General features: G+C 40.9%; 1 protein-coding gene across 2 annotated transcripts in view; it reads right to left on the bottom strand.

The window, feature by feature from the left end:
• Positions 1-23,762, bottom strand: part of SLC15A2 (solute carrier family 15 member 2) — a 50,997-nt gene that overhangs the window by 16,461 nt on the left and 10,774 nt on the right. For both annotated transcript variants that reach the window (XM_049877773.1, XM_049877781.1), the window contains exons 5-19: positions 23,295-23,394; positions 21,333-21,423; positions 21,064-21,141; positions 11,425-11,507; positions 10,940-11,026; positions 10,681-10,770; positions 10,543-10,587; positions 9,303-9,335; positions 6,982-7,070; positions 5,755-5,836; positions 4,521-4,655; positions 3,382-3,546; positions 2,988-3,034; positions 1,118-1,228; positions 21-117 (exon numbers count right to left, since the gene is read on the bottom strand). In XM_049877773.1, coding sequence (XP_049733730.1) covers positions 21-117; positions 1,118-1,228; positions 2,988-3,034; positions 3,382-3,546; positions 4,521-4,655; positions 5,755-5,836; positions 6,982-7,070; positions 9,303-9,335; positions 10,543-10,587; positions 10,681-10,770; positions 10,940-11,026; positions 11,425-11,507; positions 21,064-21,141; positions 21,333-21,423; positions 23,295-23,394 — 1,333 coding nt within the window. The remainder of the gene's footprint in view (positions 1-20; positions 118-1,117; positions 1,229-2,987; positions 3,035-3,381; positions 3,547-4,520; positions 4,656-5,754; positions 5,837-6,981; positions 7,071-9,302; positions 9,336-10,542; positions 10,588-10,680; positions 10,771-10,939; positions 11,027-11,424; positions 11,508-21,063; positions 21,142-21,332; positions 21,424-23,294; positions 23,395-23,762) is intronic.

Genomic DNA, 23,762 nt, shown 5'->3' with positions numbered 1-23,762 from the left:
GGGTGGTCACAGATACTTACATTAGTAATAACAAACAGATATGCTGCACCAAAGTCTAGTCGACCCAAATTCAGATGAAAGTCCTCCTCTTCTGTTCTACAATGCACTGCAGGGTATCTGGAATGGGAGGAGTTTAGGGGAGAATAAACACCATGGCTTAGAAAAGCACTCCCATCTCCAGGGGAAAGGGTAATCTCATCTCTCCGCTGCTGACCAGAGTGTGAAGCCACCATTTCTCTCTGAAGACAGAAGTCTCTAGGAGTGAGCTGTTTCGATGTCAGGTTTCTGCCCCTGATCTGAGCTCTTCACTGAGAGCTTTTTCAGTCTTAAACCTGAATAAAGAAGCTGCAAATCACCTTCTTTTGAGGATCTCAGGCCCTGGCAAGAAGAGGCACTAGTGGTTCAGTAGTAGAATTCTTGTCTTCCATGTGGGAGACCTGGGTTCGATTCCCAGCCAATGCACACATGTGCAGCCACCACTCATCCATCAGTGGAGGCTTGTGTGTTGCTCTGATGCTAAACATGTTTCAGTAGATATTCCAGAATAAGACAGGCTGGGAAGAATGGCCTGGTGACCTACTCCCAAAAATCAGCCAATGAAAACCCTATGGATCACAACAGTTCAATCCCCAACCAGTCATGGGAATGGTGCTGGACCTGGCAGCATTTTGTTCTGTTTTGCGTGGGGTCACCATGAGTCAGAGGCTGACCTGACAGCAGCTGACAACAGGCCCTGGTGAATTTTCTTCATGCAAGTCTTATGAATTCGTGGAACAGCATAAAACAGGGAACCTGAGAGGATAAGTTCTGAGTAATGAGGTAACAATGGGAAGTACTAAAGGGTAGGAGCAAGAGCCAATAATAAACTTTGTGAACCTCCCAGAAACAGGCCAAATTTTAGCTACATAGAATGGCCTTCACAGCAATCATGACCTCAATATATCTGTGCAGAAAAAGGGGAGACTTGAGGGAAGGAGGCAAAGGTTGAAAAAAAGCAGGAGCCTCCTATACTCACGATTAGCCTAAAGGTACCTAAGTCCCCGAGATGCACGTCAAGAAAGCATTGAAAAAAAAATTGTTGTTAAAAGTAAAATGTCCAGAAAAGTAATGTTCTTACTCTCCTCTTTCCACAGCTTGGTAAGTGGACACACCATAGGCTTTACCAACATTGAGGGCTTCATCTTTACCCATGGAGATGTTGACATCTTTATGCAAAGTGTTAATAAACCTGAGGGTAGAGACATTATTCACAGATCAGGTTAACCTTCCCAAACAGGTACCTAGTCTCTCTGGTTTACAACTATATCCCCAGTGCCTAGGAGAGAGGGTGGCATATAAAAGACAAAAAATACATAATGTATATTGTTAACTGGATGAATGAATAAATTTTATGTGTAAGAAGAAATCAATAGTCAGCTGTCCTTAACTTTCTCCTTCCTGAGATAGTAACTTTCTGTCTGCTGTACCTTCATCAGATACCTTGCTGGGATAGACACTGTCATGATCACTCTTGGAAGTCTGAGTTCCCTCACTAATCCATTTAAGTGCATCTAAAGTTCTTTCTTATGATGGTAGGATTCATCAATTAAGACTTTACTAAGAAAAACAAAATAAAATAATGATGTATATATAAATATATGTTGGTGTTTACGTAAAACTAGTACCTTATCCTGTTATAAATGAAGTCTGGATTGACTTATGCAAAACTCAGACTCTTAGACCACATTTGACTGGGTTATCATTGTTTCTGGGTTTGTAGACAATCTTGGATCCTTACAGAGTCATCTTTCTAGTCTTCTGAACTTGGGTCCCTAGATTGTCCCCTCAGGATGGGTCATTGGTACATTTCTGTTTTGATAGCTTTTCCTTCGTCTCTGGCCCATGGGATGAGAAGGGCAGCTGCCTCTAGAGTCCTGAATGTTGATTCCTGAGATGATCTTTCACTGACCTAACAGTTGCCCTTTCACCCCTTCTAGAAGGTTCCTATGGCTCTCTGGTCCAGAGAAGTCCTGTATTCACCGTTGTCTTATTTTGAGCAGTTTGTTTCTTCTGAAGCATATTCAGAAGCAAATTATTATTACTTCAGTGAAACTCAGGCTTTTCAGTAAAAGTTTTCCTCGAATTGCTGTTCTCAACACCGGCCACCTGATCTTGATGGCCACAAGCATGTGCCTCTGCCTATTTCATGGCTGATTCCTGCCACGGAGAACAGGTGACTTCTGTGGTGCTCCATCTCGGTACACGGAGAACAGGTGACTTCTGTGGTGCTCCATCTCGGTACACGGAGAACAGGTGACTTCTGTGGTGCTCCATCTCGGCACACGGAGAACAGGTGACTTCTGTGGTGCTCCATCTCGGCACACGGAGAACAGGTGACTTCTGTGGTGCTCCATCTCGGTACACGGAGAACAGGTGACTTCTGTGGTGCTCCATCTCGGTACACGGAGAACAGGTGACTTCTGTGGTGCTCCATCTCGGTACATGTCCATTGCTGTCTAACAAGACTTCCAAGCTTTACCTGGATTTAGAACCAAGTCTTTTGACTCCGAATGTGTTATCTTTACTACACCATAATGTCTCTATGAGTTTATAATAAAAACTATAAAAACACAGTAACAATAATAGATACTCAACCACCAACAATGAAGGCAGGATCATTTGCTCACTTCTAAACTTCTCTCCAGTGATTACAGAAAGTACTCAGTTACTTCCTGAGAGCACAATAAATGGATACAACTAGCAGAAGGGATTTATGCAACAGAGTTTAGGGGGCATTCGCAGAGACAGGGTCATCTTTGAATATCATACGGGAAAGCAAGCCTATCTACCCTTCCCTGTCTTAGGAAACACCTTCTGACACCCACACCCCGACACTCTACTGTTCAGGACAAGCAGAATGTGAGACATCTTCATCTGAAGCCCCATAGATCAAAGGAGACTCAAGATCCAAGAGAACAGAAGGGCTTGAGGTCTCCCTGACATCCAACCTCACAGCTGTCATCCCGTTGGTTGTTGTGTGTTTTTCATCCTTCACCTACAATAGAGGAAAGTAAAAATCTGTTACAACTGACACCAAAAAAAAAAAAAAAAAAAGACCAAACCAAACCCATTGCCGTGGAGTCGATTCTGACTCATAGCGACCCTACAGGACAGAGTAGAACTGCCCCAGGGGGCTTCCAAGGAGCGCCTGGTGGATTCGAACTTCTGACCTTTTGGTTAGCAGCCACAGCACTTACCCACTATGCCACCAGGGTTTCCCAACTGACAGCAGGGAACCGATAATTTGCCATTTTGATCATCAGATCCTTGGAAATTTACTCATAAACCCATTAATCCTACTCTGAGATGACAACTTGGAATCTAAGGAATGCCTCGACCTACCATCAGACTGGAGATATTTTTTCCATTCCCATGAAGGATCAGACTGTACCAATTCCTCTCCCCCACAGAATGCTCAGCGTAGACAGAGAAACTGTGGTATTTCAGGTAGAAGTAAAAATTCTGGCTTTTAGTGTTCAGGTGCAGTTTGGAATAGTGTGGTGTCTTCTGTAGAATAAAGTATATCACAGTCACCTTCCACCCCATCTTAGGCATCACAGTCTCATATAGTGTCCCAGGATGGGGACAGCCTACTCAGATACTTTCAACATTACCCTTTGAACTAGTAATTCCACTTCTAAGACTCTATCCTAGGAAATGGCTAGAGTCATGCATAAAGATTTACGTGCAAGGATGTTCCTTATAGGTGTATGTCTAAAAATAAAAAACCTAAATACCTATAGGGAAATTTTTAAATAAACTATGATACACCCATGGGATACTACGCTGCCATTAAATCATGTTCTCGAAGATTATCTAAAGACCTGGGAAAATGCTTATGATACAGGTAATGTTAAGAAAAAAACAAACCCAAGCTCAGTGCAACATACAGAGTTGGAGAGCTCTTTAGAAATTAGTTTATTTATTCAATTATACTAAAATGCTCTGATTACCTTTGGGTGATGGAATTACGGATGATTTTTATGTCTTTCTATATATCCCTCAATTTCAACAGTAAATGTACATTAATTTTGTTATTAAAAAACAATATTTTAAAATAGGTATTTTGCAATATTTACATGAATGATATGAAAATATGCAAGACAAACCCTGCCAGAGTACCTGTGAATTCAGAGGCAGTTTGAAATAATGAGAACAACAATAAATTATAACCCATTGAGAGCTTACGGTGTGCCAGATGTGATGCTCAGCTCTTCACATATAACACTTATCAGCCTATGGCATAAAAATTATTGCCATTTTACAGATTGGGAAACTGAGGTTTCAGGGTCTTATATAGCTAGAAAGAGGCAGAACCAGGAATTCAACTGAGCCAGTTTGACGCCATAAGTCCATGGTCTTAACCACTACATTGTGCTGTCACTTCAGCAGGTAAATCCAAACAGCTGTGCTGGCCATGAAACACACACACACACACACACTTTGAATATGTTTCTAGTTCATTTAGGGCCATACCTCACCTGAAAGGACTTGATGGACTCTTCCAACAGAGAACTGTTGTTATCTCCCAGCACTGTCACCTTTACCTCATCATCTGCCAGATTCAAGACCTGTAGGAAAACCTCTTGGGGACCCGCCTGGGGTGGGGCTATTTCCTTAGGACAGAGAACACATGTCAGAATCACCAAGAAATAACCCTTCTGATACAATGAGAACACCTATCACAGTCCTGTCTCTAACTGCCTAGTGCAGCTAGCCAAGAGGACAGTTTACTCCCGAGGAAGAGTATTTGGCTTAGAAGACTCTGAAGGCAATGGCGAGGGGGGAAACAACGAAGCAATTACCAATGCCGGGTAGCAAACTGCATGTTTTTGACTGAACTGTGGCCTCATACTTCCTTTCCAAATAATGGCTGTTCAATCTGTCAAAAGGTATTTGTTGAATGTCTAGCAAGGCGTCACAGAAGCTTGTGATGCCCAAGAGATGGCTAGATATCTTGGATATTAGTGTCTGGGAATCCTCTGACAATATACTCTGAATCACTCAGGTGGGAGGTGGGCCTCATTTCGCATTGGACCACTAACCCTTTATCTATTCATTACCACAAATACTTATAAGCGCCTCCTATATAATAGGTGAGGGCAGTGGTGGTTCGGTGGTAGAATTCTCGCCTTCTGTGTGGGAGGCCTGGCCCATGGTCCTCGTATGCAGCCACCACCTGTCTGTCAGTAGAGGCTTGTGTGTAGCTATGATGCTGGACAGGTTTCAGTGTAGCTTCCAGACTAAGACAGACTGGGAACAAAGGTCTGGTGATCTGCTTGCATAAATCAGTCAACGAAAACCCTGATCACAATGGTCCAATCCTGTTGTTCATGGGGTCACCATGAGTCTGGGGTTGACTGGACGGAAGCTAATAACAACATATAAGAGGTACTGTGCTAAGTGGCAGGAGTCCCTGGGTGTCCCAAACAGTTGAGAGCTGGATTACAAAAGGTTGCTGGTTTGAGCCTAACCAAAGGTCCCTTGGAAGAAAAACTTGGTGATCTGCTTCCGAAAGGTCACAGTCATGAAAACTTCCCGGAACATACTTCTCCGACACACATGGGGTTGCCAAAAATCAATTCGACTCAACGGTAACTGGTTGGTTTCGGTTTGTGCTAAATGCCAGGGAGTCAATACGGAACAAGACAGAGTGGTGAAGAAGATAGATACGGTTCTGCCCTCGTGGAATGTAAGCTTTATTATAATACTCACATCTATTTTTATCTCTACAGCTGCAGCAACTGCAAATGCCAGGCATGCCAGGATCATACCAACAGCCATTTTCCTGATTGATCTGCAGAGGAAAGGGAGAGGCAATTATATTTAAACTTCATAAAGGATAAAATAACTCCTTAGCCAACTAGTAAAGACCCTTCCTGATTTGGTCCTAATTCCTTTTCAAAGTATTTCCTAGAGCTCACCTTCACACATCCTTCTTCTTCCCTCTACTTAAGCCACATTGAACTACTCTTCTCTGTAATGTACAATTTCTTCCCACCTCTACCTTTGCTTATTATGTTCCTCCTATCCGTTATGCCATAATGACCAAATAATGGTAATATGGCTCAGATTTATTATTTACAGTATGCCAGGTGCTGTATAAAAAGCTTTACATGCATTACCTCATTTTCCTATCCTTGGGAAATCTCTCCAAGCTTTGCCAGCAGGAAGCACTCTCCTCCTTCTCTAAACCTCCCTGGCACTTTGATCTTCCTTTCTCAGGGTACTTAGATATTCTACCTTGTGAAATAATGGTTATGCAGGCATATGCTCTAGCTCCCTTACTAAACAGTAAGCACATTGAGGGCAAGATTTGTGCTTGATTTACATGGCACTTGGTGCTGACTTCAATAATATCTGTTCAGTGACTGAGTAAATGACGAAAGGCCATTTCAATATGGCAACTTGGTCATCAAAAGGAAATTATTATTAAATCAGTGATGAGAGGAGGCTTGAAACACTCCTCTGTCAAATTTTACAAAGAATAACACTTCTATTTAGAACGGGAAAAAAAGCAGTAATTAGGAATAAGTCTATCCCCACATCTGCCAGGTCTCCTATTTGTTTCGTAGGACAATGGAGATTTAAAGGGATTAATTGCCATCAAAGTCTTTAGACCTTTTTAAAAAGGCTGCATTCAAGAACAAAGCAACGAGTTGGTTTAAGAGCCTAATCTCACATACTTTTGACTTTCTGTGACACCTGGACCTACTCCCTCAACATGGCACAGCTAGGTCTGCAGTAATAAAAATCACTTAGATCTAGTCCCCACCCTCCAGTATATTAACAGGCACTTAGTCTAACACAGACAAAATGGAGCAGACAAACGTGAAAGCAAAACCGATCATCACCAAGTAGAAAAGTACTAACATTGAATCTTTGTCAAACTGAGCAAAGATTGAGCCAGTTTGGAATAAGAGAGGTACAGTGAGCACTTACGAGAACTTAATTCCACACTTGGAGATCAGACGATAAATGCAAATGTCAAACAACGGGATGAAGACAAGAACCAGAAGAGGGTTTAGCACCTGTAACACCGTAGTAAGGAGGACTAGTTACAAGTGTTCTATCACTTGCTTGTATACTCTCTCACATCACACATACTTTCATCATATTACGTACAGAATGATCCCACATCTCCCAGGCCCTTTACACCCAAGACCCTATTTCCTTTATATAACACCTTTGCTTCCGAATATTACAAGAGGCCAGTTTCATTCTGAGCTAAAGTTTTTTTGCCAATCATATTGGTAGCTCTTTCCTCCCATTTTCATTTATCTTCCTCAGCACCATAGTCCAAGGGAAAATGTCGTGGCCAGGAGAAAGGAAGGAGAGAAGGAAGAATTGGGGATGGTTGAACAAGAGAATAAGAAAAGAACTGGGAGTCAGCAATCAACAGAGATTCTGACTTCATTGCTCACAAAACAAAGCTTTAAACTTTTGTTGACAATATTTTCACTATACCACCTTGGCATGGAAAAATTCCAATGCTTATAGTTTATTTTTTATTTATTGCACTTTAAGTGAAAGCTTACAAATCAAGTCAGTCTCTCATACAAAAACTTATACACACCTTGCTATGTACTCTTAGCTGCTCTCCCCTGAGACAGCACACTCCTCCTCTTTGTCCATTCAACCCACTCTTGTGCCCCTCCGCCTTCTCATCTCGCCTCCAGACAGGAGCTGCCCACATAGTCTCACGTGTCTACTTGAGCCAAGAAGCTCACTCCTCATCAGTATCTTTTTTTGTCTCATAGTCCAGTCCAATCCCTGTCTGAAAAGTTAGCATCAGGAATGGTTCCAGTCTCGGGCTAACAGAGGGTCCAGGGACCGTGACCTCTGGGATCCCTGTAGTCTCAGTCAGACCATTAAGTCTGGTCTTTTCACGAGAATTTGAGGTCTGCATCCCACTGTTCTCCTGCTCCATCAGGGATTCTCTGTTGTGTTCTCTGACAGGGCAGTCATCTGTGGTAGCTGGGCACCATCTAGTTCTTCCAGTCTCAAGCTGATGTAGCCTCTGGTTTATGTGGTCCTTTCTCTCTCTTGGGCTAATATTTACCTGTGTCTTCAGTGTTCTTCATTCTCCTTTGCTCCAGACGGGTTTAGACCAATTAATGCATCTTAGCTGACTACTTGTTAGCATTTAAGACCCCAGACGCCACTCATCAAAGTGGGATGCAGACCATTTTCTTAATACACTTTGCTATGCCAATTGACCTAGATGTCCTCTAAAACCATGGTCCCCAGGCCACTGTCACTGCTGCTCTGGCCTTTGAAGCATTTGGTTGTATTCAGGTCATTTCTTTGCTTTTGGTTTAGTCCAATTGTGCTGACCTCCTCTGTATTGTGTGCTGTCTTTCCCTTCACCTAAAATAGTTCTTGTCTACTATCTAATTAGTGAATACCCCTCTTCTTCCCTCCCCACCCTCGTAACCATCAAAGAACATTTTCTTCTGTGCTTAAACTTTTGCTTGAGTTCTTATAGTAGTGGTCTCATACAATATTTATCCTTTTGCAACTGACTAATTTCACTCAGCATAATACCTTCCAGCTTCCTCCATGTTATGAGATGTTTCACGGATCCATCATTGTTCTTAATCGTTGTGTGGTATTCCATTATGTGAATATACCATAATTTATTTATCCATTCATCCGTTGATGGGCCCCTTGATTGTTTCCGTCTTTTTGCTATTGTAAATAGTGCTACTATGAATATGGGTGTGCATATATCTGTTTGTGTGAGGGCTCTTATTTCTCTAGGATATATTCCAAGAAGCGGGATTGCTGTATTGTGTGGTAGTTCTCTAATGCTTATACTTTACCCATGTGGTCTCCTTGGAACTGGGCAGGACCTACCATATTTTTATGCAAATAGTACATGCCTTCTACATTTGTTTGCCAACTGCACCCTCCCCCACGAGGTATTTTGTAAGCGCCCTATGCTTAATTTTTTTTTACAGCAACAAGTAAAAAAAATTGGCACAGTGGTGCTTATGAAAATATCTTAAGGCGGGAGGGCGTGGCTAGCAAAAAAACAGAAGGCACACATTACTTGCGTAAAAACACAGAGTATTATTTAACAGGGGATGTTAAGGTGAAGGTGTAGGCTCAAGGAGAATGTTCTTATCCTTACACTTGGCCCTCCTCAGCATACAAGGAGAAAAGCATCAAAATATTATTATTATTAATCTTAATAACTACAAGTAGGGGTTTAGATGAGGACAGAAATAGATCTCCATGGCTATGGAGAGGAAACTTACTTGCATCTGGTCAGGCTGAAGCACAAAAAAACCCTGAAATATTATAATAAATTATATTTAGAGTATGGCAGAAGATGAGAAAAGCCTAGATCAACAGTATTGCTAAGTAGCAGGTGATACACATATAAGAGAAAATCCATCATGTCTTTGGTTTGAGAGCACTATCTTGCCTGTCAAGGTATGTGCTGATGGGGAACAGACTGGAGATAGCTTCTGGCTATGTCTGCTGAAGACAGATGGACCTAAGGAGAATATTCTTTTCTATGATTATGCTTTCCTTAGCTTGAGAGAGAACTGAAAACCAAACCCATTGCCGTTGAGTTGATTCCAGCTCATAGCCACCCTACAGGACAGAGCAGAACTGCCGCATAGAGTTTCCAAGGAGCGGCCAGTGGATTTGAACTGCTGGCCTTTTGGTTAGCAGCCGATCTCTTAACCACTATGCCATCAGGCCTCCAACAGAGTTGGCGTATTCTGTTAATCTCAGTGACTGCAGTTGGAGATGGTAATGTTGAGAAGGGCAAGACATTACGGTTAGGGTGAACACTTCCAATCCCAGAACAATGTTTCCAAAGTCATTCTCCAGGGGTTTTCAAGAGGACCACCCTGGTAAATCCTGAACACCCAGAGGAAAGGAAAAAGTACAATCATATCTGATAGGCTCCAAATGGATTGGCTAATATGACCCCTGCATTATCCCACTCTGCCCTCTTCACTTCTGAGAAGAAAGAAAAATAATACAATAATCTAGGAAGCAGAACAATTGAGAGCAGAGATGGTACCTTATTTGAGTGAGCCAAAGCATGGAGATAGGAAAAAGAGAAAATAATGTTCACAATTTTCCCAGCCTGCATACAAACTATCTCACTTCCAGGTCCTCTGCTGTTACTCCTGCTTGAGATGGAACCAATGTGTAGTAGAGCTAATAAAACCTGTCTTTGCTGTACCCCAGGTCTGGGCTTAGATGGGAAAAACAATCACTATCCCAGGTCTGTACAACTCTCTTTGCTGTACTTTCAATACTTCCTTGTATACACTTAAACATTTCCCATCCTTATGCTGATTTCTAAAGACAAAATTCTAGCTGTTATTTCTACACTAGCCTTCTTTATCTTTGCCTTCAGGCTAACAGTATCTCCCTAATGATTTTATGTAAGTTTTCAGGCAAAAACAAAAATAAACTTTCTTAATATGGATAATAAAGAAAATAATAGACTTCTAGGGAGACTTTTCTACTTACCAAATTCCCATCCATCCTGGTGGCTTGCAAAGTCCACCGTGAACCCTAGGGCCAACAGATGCTGTTATCAGAAATCCCTTTACTGTGAGGGAAGAGGCTGGGAGGAGGAGTAGCTCTCAAGAGAAACACTCCTCTTACCTGCTGATCCAAGAGAGCCCAGAACATGGGCAATGGAATATAAAGGAATAGTATCCTGGTCAGTGCTTTCACATCCATAATGAGCTGTTTCTGCAAGAAGGAGAAGAAGGAACAGACCAAATTGCCAGAAGTTCCACACATGGCTTTCTTGCTTAGAGGAAGAAGTAAGAGAAGAGGTTAAATGCAGAAGGAGGGCATCAGTTTGAACATTAGGAAAGACTCCACGGAGCCACGAGATGTTTCTACAGTTCCAACTTACCGGGTATTTCTCAGCTGCCCAGTCCAACCAGTGCTGTCTCTTTGGAATGTCCCCAGAGCGGTTCTTGAAACGGTTGGAAATAGCAAACTAGGGAAGGGTATGGATATCAGAGGAAAGACAAAGAGAAACGATCCCCCGTCTTTTCCAGTTCATTATCCTTTCCCTCAAACACACATGCTTTGGGTCACTTACTCTTTGATCTCATGAGCCATTGAATTTCAGACATAGTTTTATCTCTCCTATTTCCTGTTGATACCATATATAAATACACTTCAGAAGATTTTTTTGACAATTAAAAAAGTGGTTACATTATTTTTTTATTTAATGGTTGAGTAGAGGAACAAAGGAAGACTGATCTCAGCTTGGCAAAGTTCACTGAAGTAGAACAAAGGTCATTGGGAAAAATGCATACCCATGTTTAAAGGCCATACGCTCATCATAGCATCTCTGATCAAAAAAGTCAGGTAAACAATTCGTGGACTTACCCAGACACATTTGGCAACTTGAGCCACTATGTTTCCTTCAGGTGGTGGTTTTTTGTACATCTTGCTTCCCATTGTAAACACAACTGCAGTAGATACACAAATGAAGTGCTTAATGTTTCATTTAGCATATTAAGTACATCAATGCTTAGGACAAAGAGTTGACACCTGAGAGCGACTGGTAAATTTCTAAAGAGGAGATTGACTTACACTTCCTGATTTTGGAGTTATAAAAATTATGAGATCCACCAGAAGAATAAAATGGTCAATTGTTAAGGAAGACATCTGTTCATGCTTTCATGTAATCACAGAAATGGAAGCCATCTTTGACTCATCACTCTTCTTTCTCCATCTTCATATCTGATATGTTACTAACTTTTTAAAAATTAATCCTGTTTCTTCAATTTATTTCCTACCTGCCCTCTCCTTTGCATCAAAACAGCTACCATTCTCGTCCAGGGCCTCACAACTTCTAGCCTAGACTATTAAAATGGCCACCAACTAGTCTGTCAATTCCTGGTCTCTCCCTTTTCTAATCTGATGCCAAATTAAAACTTTCTTTCCAGGATTTATCTAATAAATCCAAACTCCTGGCATAAAAGGCCTTCCCAAATTCACTATTATGATGATGGCTATTCTCACCATCACCTGTTGAAGGTTTACTATTATATATGTGTTAAGCATTTACATACATTAGATAATTTAACCTAACAAAATATGTACTAGTCAACCCAGAAGCCCCTCACAAGAAAGGCCTGGTGACCTATTTCCAGGAAAAAAAAAAAAAACAACAGCCATTAAAACCCCTTTGGAGCACACAGTTCTATGCCAACATACATGGGGTTGCCATGAATTAGAACAGACTAAACAGTAACTGGTTTTATCTCCATTTTACACACAAAGAAATAGAAGATAAAAGCATTTGTGCAGCTTGTACAAGCTCGCAGAGCTTAAAAGTGCCAGAAATTAGATTTTTGACCTGAGGCCTGTTTGACTAAAAAAATCTGTGCTCTTAAACACGCATCTCATTCACTTATTCTTGCATCATACAATATGCTGGACACTACTGGGAACACAAGTGAAAAGACACGGCTCCTGTCCTCAGAGGAACTCATCTCAGCCTACCAATTCCCACTTCATGTTTCATTATTCCCCATTAGGTACTCTATTCTCTAGCCACTATGTACCATTCCTACAAAAAAAAAAAAAAAAAAGAAAGAAAAAAAATCTATACCATTTGTGTTTTTTATCTCATTCTGTCTCTCTTAACTCACATCTTTATTCTCTACCCACATCTCCACAGCCAATTAAGGAGCCCTGGTGGTACAATGGTTAAGCACTCAACTGCTAACGGAACGGTTGGTGGTTAGAACCCACTAGCCTCTCCACGGGAGAAAAGACCTGGCAATCTGCTCCCACAAGGATTTCAGAAACCCTATGGGGCAGCTCTACTCTGTGAGCTATGAGACAGGATCAACTTGACGGCACATAACAACAAACCATAGCTAATTATAGGTGAATTTTATGTCCTTATTTTCCCTTTTATTTTCTTTTTCCAAATTACCAACAATGAGCTGGTATTACTTTTATAATTAACAGATAGTGTTATTTTTTTCGTTTATTAAATTCAATTAAAATCAATGGGAAGACTCCATCTTGGTACCCTCCCAGACGTACATACTTTCTTCCTTAATGGATTTCCCAACTCCAGTAAGGTACCCCTTTAGTAGATCCTCTGCCAAAGATGCCTCTCTTAGTAATCAGTAAAACAAAACAAATTGGTTGCCGTTACGTCAATTCTGACTCATAGTGACCCTATAGGACAAAGTAGAACTGCCCCATAGGGTTTCCTAGGCTGTAATCTTCAGGGGAGCAGATCACCCAGCCTTTTCTCCTGTGGAATGGCTGGGTGGGTTAAAACTGCTGGCCTTTTTGGTTAGCTGCCATAGCTCTTAACCACTGTGCCACCAGGGCTCCTCAGTAACCAGAGGCATTTCCCAGTATCTATACACAACAGAATGCCCTGAATTTCCTTACCTTTTTTCTCTCCTTTAACTTTCTGGTACCCTGGTGGCACGGTGGTCAAGAGCTCAGCTGCTAACCAAATGGTTAGCAGTTCAAATCCACCAGACGATCCTTGGAAATCCTATGGGACAGTTCTACTCTGTCCTATAGGGTTGCTATGAGTTGGAATCGACTCAGTGGCAACGGGTTTGGGTTTTCTTTTTGATTTTTAACTTTCTAATTTCTTCATTATTCTCAGTAAGTTTCACTCGACCGCTTTTTCTTCATTTGTCCTCTCAGTTTTCCCAAAGCTTCTCCAAATATCATCTTTTCCTATAACACCATTCATTCTTAACTGTTGATAAAAATGATAGAGCAGGGAAAGAATGCTGATCCTTTTGAAGTCAAGTGGGAAGATAGACAGGTACCTAGACAAGAGGAGGATTTTGGATAGGAAACAGATTGCTCCTGAGACTAAAAATAATCCTAGAAAGAAACCATAAAACTTCAGTAATGCTGGTCACAATAGTGACACCAAAAAAAACACTGCCATTGAGTCAATAGCGACCCTGTAGCATAGAGTAGAACAGCCCCATAGGGTTCCCAAGACTGTAAATCTTTACATAAGCAGACTGCCACATCTTTCTCCCTCAGAGTAGCTGGCGGGTTCGAACCACCAACCTTCTGGTTAGCGGCAGAGTGCTTTAACCACTGCCCCACCAGAGCTCCTAATAGTGACACAGGAATGATAAAAGGAAGGCTCTGTAATCAACTCTACAAAGTCACACTTCAATTTTAAAGCCACTTAACTAAGGAAGATGAGCAGAGACTTTGAGTTTCTCTATTATCTCTTCCCTCTAGTAGATGATGTCTTCCACTTCAAGGAAAATAGAAGCTGTCACATGGAGACTGCCTCAACTTCCTGCCACCAAATTTTCAAATTCCTCTATCCACACCTATCTTCTCCTCTCTTCCATTAGAGTAGAGGTGATGTTCCTCATGCTGTCCAAAGATGGTTCTTCCATGTACGCTTTCATACTGATTATACACTTTTTATCTTGTATCTTCAGTGTCTTTCTCTCCTGTATTCTTCCTAATAATATTCAAACATGCTTAATATCCTCTCTCGACTCCATGTCACCTTCCAGCTATAAATGCTTAATGTTCTCACTTTCTTACCTCTTATTCACTTCTCAGCCTACTTCAATCAGGCTTCAGCCTTCACCAGTCTACCAGGACTGATAGCATTGTATCAATGACTTCCCTATTTAACGGCATTTTTCATCCTAATCTCAACTGCCTACTCAAAAACATTTGTCACTGTGGACCATTTACTCCTTCTTGAGATCTTCTTGGTATCCAAAATACCACTACTACCACTTTGGCCATTCCTTCTTAGTCTCATTTGTGAGCTTTTCCTCTTTGCCTGTCTTTTAAATGCTGGTGTTCCTTAGACTTTTGCACTAGGCCATCTTTTTACCTTAATCCTTAGTATCTCTTAGTTATCTTACCTATATTCACAGTTTAATTACTATCCATATACTAATAGCCCCTGATCCGTAGCTACAGCCCAAACATTTCCTCTGAGCTTTAAATATTTCCGAATAACTGCTTTATAGCTCCACTTAGATGTTCCAACGACATCTAAGATGCAACATGTCCAAAACTAAATTCATTAACTTTGTCCCAAACCTGCTATCCCTTTTGTGAAAAGTTCACTATCTCAATTAATGACCTCAGTATCTATGTAGTTGCCCAAACCAGAACCCTAGATTCAACATTGACTTTTCTTCTCTCTCCTGTTACATATCCGATCATACTGTTGTTGTTGTTGTTAGGTGCCGTCGAGTCAGTTTCGACTCATAGTGAACATAGGTATAACAGAACGAAAGACTGCCCGGTCCTGCGTCATCCCCACAATTGTTGCTATGCTTGAGCCCACTGTTGCAGCCACTGTGTCAATCCATCTCATTGAGGGTCATCCTCTTTTTCACTGACCCTCTACTTTACCAAGGATGATGTCCTTCTCCAGGGACTGATCCCTCCTGATAACATGTCCAAAGTATGTGAAATGTAGTCTTGCCATCCTTGCTTCTAAGGAGCATTCTGGTTGTATTTCTTCCAAGACAGATTTGTCCATTCTTTTGGCAGTCCATGGTATATGCAATATTCTTCACCAACACCACAATTCAAAGGCATCGATTCTTCTTTGGTCTTTCTCATTCATTGTTTAGCTTTCGCGTGCATATGATGCGACTGAAAACACCATGGCTTAGGTAAGGCCCACCCTTAGTCCTCAAGGTGACATCTTGGCTTTTCGACACTTTAAAGAGATCCCTTGAAGCTGGTTTGCCCAATGCAATGTGTCTTTTGACTTCTTGACTGCTGTTTCCATGGGTGTTGATTGTGGATCCAGGTAAAATGAAATCCTTGACAACCTCAATCTTTTCTCCATTTATCATGATGTTGCTTATTGGTCCAGTTGTGAGGATTTTTGTTTTCTTTATGTTGAGGTGGAAACCCTGGTAGTATAGTGGTTAAGTGCTACAGCTGCTAACCAACAGGCCAGCAGTTCAAATCATCCAGGCGCTCCTTGGAAAATCTATGGGGCAGTTCTACTCTGTTCTATAGGGTCGCTATGAGTCGGAATTGACTCGACTGCAGTGGGTTTTTTTGTTGTTGTTGTTTTTATGTTGAGGTGTAATCCATACTGAAGGCTGTGGTCTTTGATCTTCATCAGTAAGTGCTTCAAGTCCTCTTCACTTTCAGCAAGCAAGGTTGTGTCATCTGCATAACACAGGTTGTTAATGAGTCTTCTTCCAATCCTGATGCCCCATTCTTCTTCATATAGTCCAATTTCTGGGATTATTTGCTCAGTATACAGACTGAATAGGTATGGTGAAAGGATACAACCCTGACATACACCTTTCCTGACTTTAAACCATGCAGTATCCCCTTGTTCTGTTTGAATGCCTCTTGATCCATGTACAGATTCCTCTGGGGCATAATTAAGTATTTTGGAATTCCCATTCTCCACAATGTTATCCATAATATGTTATGATCCACACAGTTGAATGCCTTAGCATAGTCGATAAAACACAGGTAAACATCTTTCTGGTATTCTCTGCTTTCGGTCAGGGTCCATCTGACATCAGTAATGATATCCCTGGTGCCACGTAGTTTTATTAATTCTGTCATGACAGAGTGTGATGGTTTTGTGTGTCAACTTGGCCAAGCTATGGTTCCTGATTGTTTGGCCAGACACTAGTCTGGTTGCTGTTATGGAGTAGTTACTTGTGCTATTACAGAGTAGTTACATGTGATTAAATTGGTTGGACTTGGGTGGAGCAGATTAACTTCCATAATGTAATGTAATGATCTTACTTTTAATATAATATTATGTAATCACTTTCTGTGAGGACCTTGATATATATATTCCCTGGGGTGTGTTCTGCTTCCAGGCTATAAATAGATATTTTGACATAACTTTACTTCATTCTTATTCTTCTCATCACCTGACCTATGGCTCTTGGGGTAAAAGCCTGGAGGAATCTCCAGCCTATCACCTGACCTACAGATTTTGGACTTGCCAGTCACCCCACAATCACTTGAGCCAATTCCTTGAAATAAATCTCTTTCTCTCTCTCTCTGTCTCTCTCTCTCTATATATCACTGGTTCTGTTTCTCTACAGAACTCTGACCAGTGAGAGGTGAGCAGGGACTTGCCTCAAGTGCAAAATTTAAGAGGATGTCAAAGTTTTCATAATCAAGCCTGGGGACCATAGTTTCAGGGGACATTCAAGTCAACTAGCATTACAAAATTTACTAAGAAAACGTTCTGCATCCTGCTAAGACGTTTCCTGAATACAACCAAACACTTCAAGGGACAGAGTAGTAGGGGCAGGGGTCTGGGGACCATGGTTTCAGGCGACATCTAGGTCAATTGGCATAACAAAGTTTATTAAGAGAATGTTCTGCATCCCACATTGGTGAGTGGTGTCTGGGGTCTTAAAAGCTTGCAAGTGGCCATCTAAGATATATCAATTGGTCCCAATCCACCTGGAGCAAAGGAGAATGAAGAACACCAAAGACACAAGGAAAATATTAGCCCAAAAGACAAAAAAGGCCACATAAACCGGAGACTCCATCAGCCTGAAACCAGCAGAACTAGATGATGTCCAGCTACCACCAATGACCACCCTGACAGGGAACACAACAGAGAGTCCCTGATGGAGCAGGAGGAAATTGAGGTGCAGAATTCAAATTCTAGTAAAAAGACCAGACTTAATGGTCTGACTGAGATTAGAGGAACCCCAGAAGACATGGCCCCCAGACTCTCTGTTAACCCAGAACTAAAACTATTCCCAAAGCCAACTCTTCAGAAAAAGATTAGACTGGACTATAAGACATAAAATGGTACTCATGAAGAGTGTGCTTCTTAGTTCAAATAGACACATGAGACTAAATGGGCAGTTCCTGTCCAGGGGCAAGATGAGAAGGCAGAAAGGGACAAGAGCTGGTTGAATGGACTTGGGAAATCCAGGGTAGAAAGAAGGAGTGTGCTGTCACAGTATAGAGAGAGCAACTATGGTCGCATAACAATGTGTGTATAAATTTTTGTATGAGAAACTTGAGCTGTAAACTTCCACTTAAAGCACACACACAAAAAAAATCCAGTAACAATGAAAAAAAAGGTAGTTAAAATGACAACAAAAAAGAAAGTGCTCTGCATTTCACTTTGGCGAATGGCATCTGAGATCTTAAAAGCTTGCAAGCGGCCATCCAAAATACATCAATGGATCCCATCCCACTTGAAGCAAAAGAGAATAAAGAAAACCAAAGACACAAGGAAAATATTAGCCCAAAGGACTAAATGACCACATGAAGCAGAGACTCCACCAGCCTGAGAGCAGAAGAACTAGATGGTGCCCAGCTAACACCAATGACAGCCCTGACAGGGAACACAACAGAGAGACCTGGACAGAGCAGGAGAAAAATGTAAAACAGAACTCAAATTCACATAAAAAGACCAGACTTACTGGTCTGACAGAGGCTGCAATAACCCCTGGATGTGCTGTTAACCCAGAACTAAAACCATTCCTGAAGCCCACTCTTCAGGCAAAGATCAGACAGGACTATAAAAGAAAAAATAATACAAGTGAGGAATGTGCTTCTTAGTTCAATCAGATATACAAGACCAAATGGGCAGCTCCTGTACAAAAGCAGGATGAGAAGGCAGGAAGAGGACAGGAACTGGTCCAAAGGACACAGGGAATCCTCTGGTGGTGGGTACTTAGTGTACTGTCACATTGTGGGGAATGAAACTAATTTCACAAAACAATATACGCATAAATTTTTATGAGAAATTAACTTGAGCTGTCAACTTTTACCTAAACCACAATAAAGTAAAAAGAAAAGAAAAAAAATTTTCATAATCAAGATAAATAATACCCTTGCTGCACCCTTATCCTACTTCTTTTTCCACATTATAGTCAGACACCATCAAAAACTAAATATCCAACAATCATTCCTCTGTTTAAAACTCTTGTAGCTTTCCGATGTCCTCACGATAAATTCCTCCTTCTTTAATGGCTTAAAAGGGCTTTCATTATCTGGTTTCTGCCAGTCTCTCCTTCTTGCCTTTCTCATTTTACGTTCTAGTCAATCTGAAATCCCATAAGGTCTTCATACATGTCATACTTTCCCTCACCTCCATTACTTACATGTACTTTGTCTTATTTCTGTATCACGTCCAAGCCCTTCTTTGGCTAATTAATCCCTGTTCATCCCTTAGATCTCACCTTAGATGCTATTTTTTTAGTCAAAACTTTATTGACCTTCAAAGTCTTAGGCTCCCTCCTGTGTGTTCTTATAACTCTCTCTTTGCTTCCTCAGTTATGACACTATACTATACTATATTATACTATACTATACTATACTATACTATACTATACTATACTATACTGTACTGTACTGTACTGTACTGTACTGTACTGTACTGTACTATACTATACTATACTATACTATACTATACTATACTATACTATACTATACTATACTATACTATACTATACTATACTATACTATACTATACTATACTATACTATACTATACTATACTATACTATACTATACTATACTATACTAGTTACCTGTCTGTCTCCCTTTCCCCACTAGACTATAGAAGTCCTTTCAGGCCATGAACTCTGTAGCTAATTCACCATTGTGACCCCATTACCTAGCACAGAAATTGGCATATAATAAGGTCATCAAATAAATGGTTTTCACTAAATGAATGAATAAATTAAGTTACAGGGAAAGGCCAGAGAGTTTCCAGAAAGCTGAAGTAACTAATAATAACACTTAACACTTCATAATTTATAAAACATTTTCACTTACAGCATTTTTTTAATTCTCACAATTACTCTGATATTTAAATATTATTGTGCAATTACCTAGAGAAGGAAACTTGGTACTAATCAGTGAAAATTGACTTGGAAGGGAAAAGGAAGCAGGGAAGGTATTATCCAGTACTCCTGAAACAACACATAAATTTCCCTGGAGTTGGGAACACTGGGTATTTCTATCAGCCCTCCTGGTAGAAAATAATCAGACTGAACATGAAGTCTCTGGGTACTTCTCTTCTATTGAGCTCTTTTTTGTGTTTGGGCTGGATATCTTCCAGGGGGGCGTCACTCTAATGCTCAGAGTGAGAGCAGGTTTCCAGGTCAATGCTTAGAAACAATCATGATCAAGTTTCCCCCCAGATTGAGTAAACTAAGCAACACAGCCATTCGCCTTCTTTCCCAGTGCTGGGCTCTCAATTCCTAAACGGAATGCAACTTGATCTAAGTTGCATCAGTTTCTACCTATTTATTCAACTGCTTTTATTCTCAAGAGCAAACTTCTTGAGCAGCGAAGAACAGGGCCCAACCCAGTTCCATCGCAGGCAGAAATAGCTAAATCTAAAGCTTGCTTTAAAAGACCCAGGGAATAAAAACAAACAAACAAAAAAACCTGTAGAGACCCTGATTTAATTGGTCCTAGGTGGGGTTCACAGATCAGTCATTTCTAAAGCTCCTTTAGGAAATTTCTAGAGCCCTGGTGGCACAGTGGTTAAGAGCTCGGCTGCTAACCAAAAGCCCAGCAGGTTAAATCCACCAGCCACTCCTTGGAAACCCTATGGGGCTGTTCTACTCTGTCCCATAGAGTCGCTGTGAGTTGGAATCAACTTGGCAGCAACAGGTTTGGTTTGGTTTTAGGAAATTTCTTATTAGTTATGTAACCTTGCTCACTTTTTAAAATTTTAGAGTTTCTAGCTCAGCAGGACAAAGATGAGGCAGTCTGCTTCCGTAAAGCTTTAGACAGCTTTGGAAACCCTGTGGTGCAGTTCTACTCTGTCCTACAGCGTTGCTATGAGTTGGAATCGACTTGACAGCTGTGAGCTAAGGGGTTAAAAAAAGTTAGCTTCACTCAATTTCCTTATCTCTAAAGGATAGGGAAAACTTCTATGATAACACTTACCTAATAGGGTTGTTGTGAGAACTGAACGCAATAGTTTGTGTGACGTGCCTACACAACGTTTTCCACATGGCAGGTGTGAGTGGATTATTAGTTTCCTTTTCCCCATTACACTTACCAAGAGCTATCACCATAAGCAATCCTGGGATCCCAAATGCCAATGCGTAGCAGCCCTCCCCAAAACATTGGATATCTCCTAAAAGAAAATGAAAAAAGAAAGATAAATCCTGAATCTTGAGTCTTTGGTGCCCTCCCATCACCTAATCCCACCTAATTCTTTAGGACCAGACAAATCAAGACTGGAAGAAAATCCAAAGGAACTCTTGCACAGCTTTTTGGCTGGCCACTGTAAAGCCTTACACCGGATTCCTCAGAAACGGTCCTAACCTCTCAGCATGGGTGTGATAAATGTAGAAATCAAGCTCCCTGCGTTGATGGAGAGGTAGAAGACTGAGAAGTATCTAGTCCGCTCCTCTGCCTGGGGGGAGAAAAAAAAGACAAATAATCAGTGTAATGTGTCTCCTATCTCCACTTCCATCCCATGATCAGACTCAGCTGAAGTACATACAGACACATACTCAGATATCATTTCCATCATATCTGAACTTCATATCAAACATTTAAAAGCATGGCTGGCTGACTCCAGATAAACTTGTATTCATCCTTCAAATCCCAGTAGAAGCATCTTTAGCCTTTTTTATATATATATATATTTTTACCTGGGCAAAATTGATCATTCTGTCCTGTATGTCGTTACTATGTCCTGTGTATATTTACTATATTATTTTCTTTGCATTAAATGTCTGTTTCTTTCAGTGGGATGTGAGTACCTGACATATATTACAAAATCTACATATGTTCATTGACTTAACTTATTAGATGAATGATTGGCTGAGTTAAACAATAGATTTTGTAGAGTGTGTACTAGGTATAAGACCAGAACTTAGGACAGTGGGGGAAATTGTTGATGGAGCAGAAGCATTCACCCAGTGCTTAAGGGAGGTCTGTCAGAGAGCATAAAAGAAAATCAATGGGTTTAGAAGTGGCTGAGGAGGACATGGAGGTGGAGTTTGTTCCTATTTATTGGAAATATCTTTGTAGACAAAAGAGTAGTTACCAAATGAAGCGACTTTGAGATAAAGTTGCTGACATTTCATTCACTATGTCCTGCTGTACTCTATTCTGGTACATTAGCACAATCAGCCCTTCCCCATTTTCTTTTTAAGTGTGTTTTCCTTCATCTTCTGGTCCCCATTTAAACCTTATTCCACTCATGTGATTTGTATAGCTCATTATGCAAAGAATTTTATTTGACAAAGGTTAGTTATCTCTCCAAAGACAGCAAGCAATCATGATCAATGGGCCCTTGGACAGATGAATAGTATAAAGTGATAAATGGTCTGAAGAGCAAGAGAAGCACAGAAAGACAGGACAGGGAGAGAGAACACAGCTAGAGAGAGAGCAGGCACTGTGTCAGAGAGAGAGACAGAGACAGACAGAGAGACATTCAGAGAGAAAGACAGAGAGAATAGAGATTATCTCTTTCTCTGTGTCTATCTATATAGAGAGAGTCAGAAACATGATAAATAGCTATACAGAGGGAACAGATAAACAAAGACAAGGAAAGAAAATGGGAGTAAAAGAGAAGAAGCCAGAAATTTGGGCTTGCCTAGGATAGACTATTCTGCTTGTCATCTGTCCTTGTTTCCTCATACTGGCCCATCTTCACCTTATTCATACTGTTTTTTGTTTTTATTTTTTTTTCTGTTAACAGTGGAAAATATGTAGGAAAAAGTGGAATGATCAGCCAGATATGCTCATCTATAGAATCCCATTCTGTTTCATTTCGATTGATCATTTTCCCCTTCCATAGATCAAAGCTAGAACATTTAAATCACCTGTACACTACCCACCACCTCCCATTCCCAAAGTGCTTACCACCTTTCTTCTTGAATATCTCATGTGAGAGTAAACTCACTACTTCCAACTCTGGCCATTTGAAAGTTTTTGTTCCATCAAGCAAATAGCTGATTTCTTGTAGCTTACACTTGCTGGTCTCAGGTTTGATCATTGACATCCTTCCAATATTTATAGGCAGTTATAATATCCTTCTTGATTCTCATCTTATCAAGCCTAAATATCCCTTCAGCCTTTCCTCATAAGACATCCTGGTCACTCTCCTTTGAATGTCTTTCAGTTTTTCTCTTTATTAATTACCAGTGCCCAGCATAAACACAACTCCTCAGACCTGATCTGACCAGTGGATTACTTCAATCTCAACAAATGGCTACCTGCTCCTTTAAGGCCTGCTATACATCCTTGAAAATACAGAAATCACAGGACTCTTACATGTTTTTCTTCAAATTGGTCTCCACCAAAAGCTGCCACACAGGGTTTGATACCTCCAGTCCCCAAAGCTATTAGACTCAGACCGATCACTGCTAGGACTCTGAAATGGAAAGGTGAAGATGCTCAACACGTGGGAATAAACACAGCTGGAGAGATGGAATACAGAACTGCAGAGGAAAGCAATGTATACAAGAGCAAAGATCCCCTTCACATCCCTACCCTGTGGGTACTTTCCATTTGCCTTCACTCCCAGAAGGCACTCAGGAGCACTTAAAATCTTTATGATCAAGAGCTTCTGTTAGAAAATATGCTTTGCATTGGAAGATTTGGTCCCTGGTAGTTCCATTTACCCTTTGTGGGAAATGGAAGCAGATACTGAAGGGACGCCTAAACTAAAGCACTCGTTCTCAATCTTGTTTAAATCTAACGTACACTGCAATAGAAAGATCTCATGGATTCTATCCCACA

Source organism: Elephas maximus, chromosome 1 (genome assembly GCF_024166365.1).
Source record: "Elephas maximus indicus isolate mEleMax1 chromosome 1, mEleMax1 primary haplotype, whole genome shotgun sequence".
Lineage (NCBI taxonomy): Eukaryota > Metazoa > Chordata > Mammalia > Proboscidea > Elephantidae > Elephas > Elephas maximus.
The sequence above is the reverse complement of the archived record's forward strand: the minus strand, read 5'-3'. Positions and strand labels throughout refer to the sequence as shown.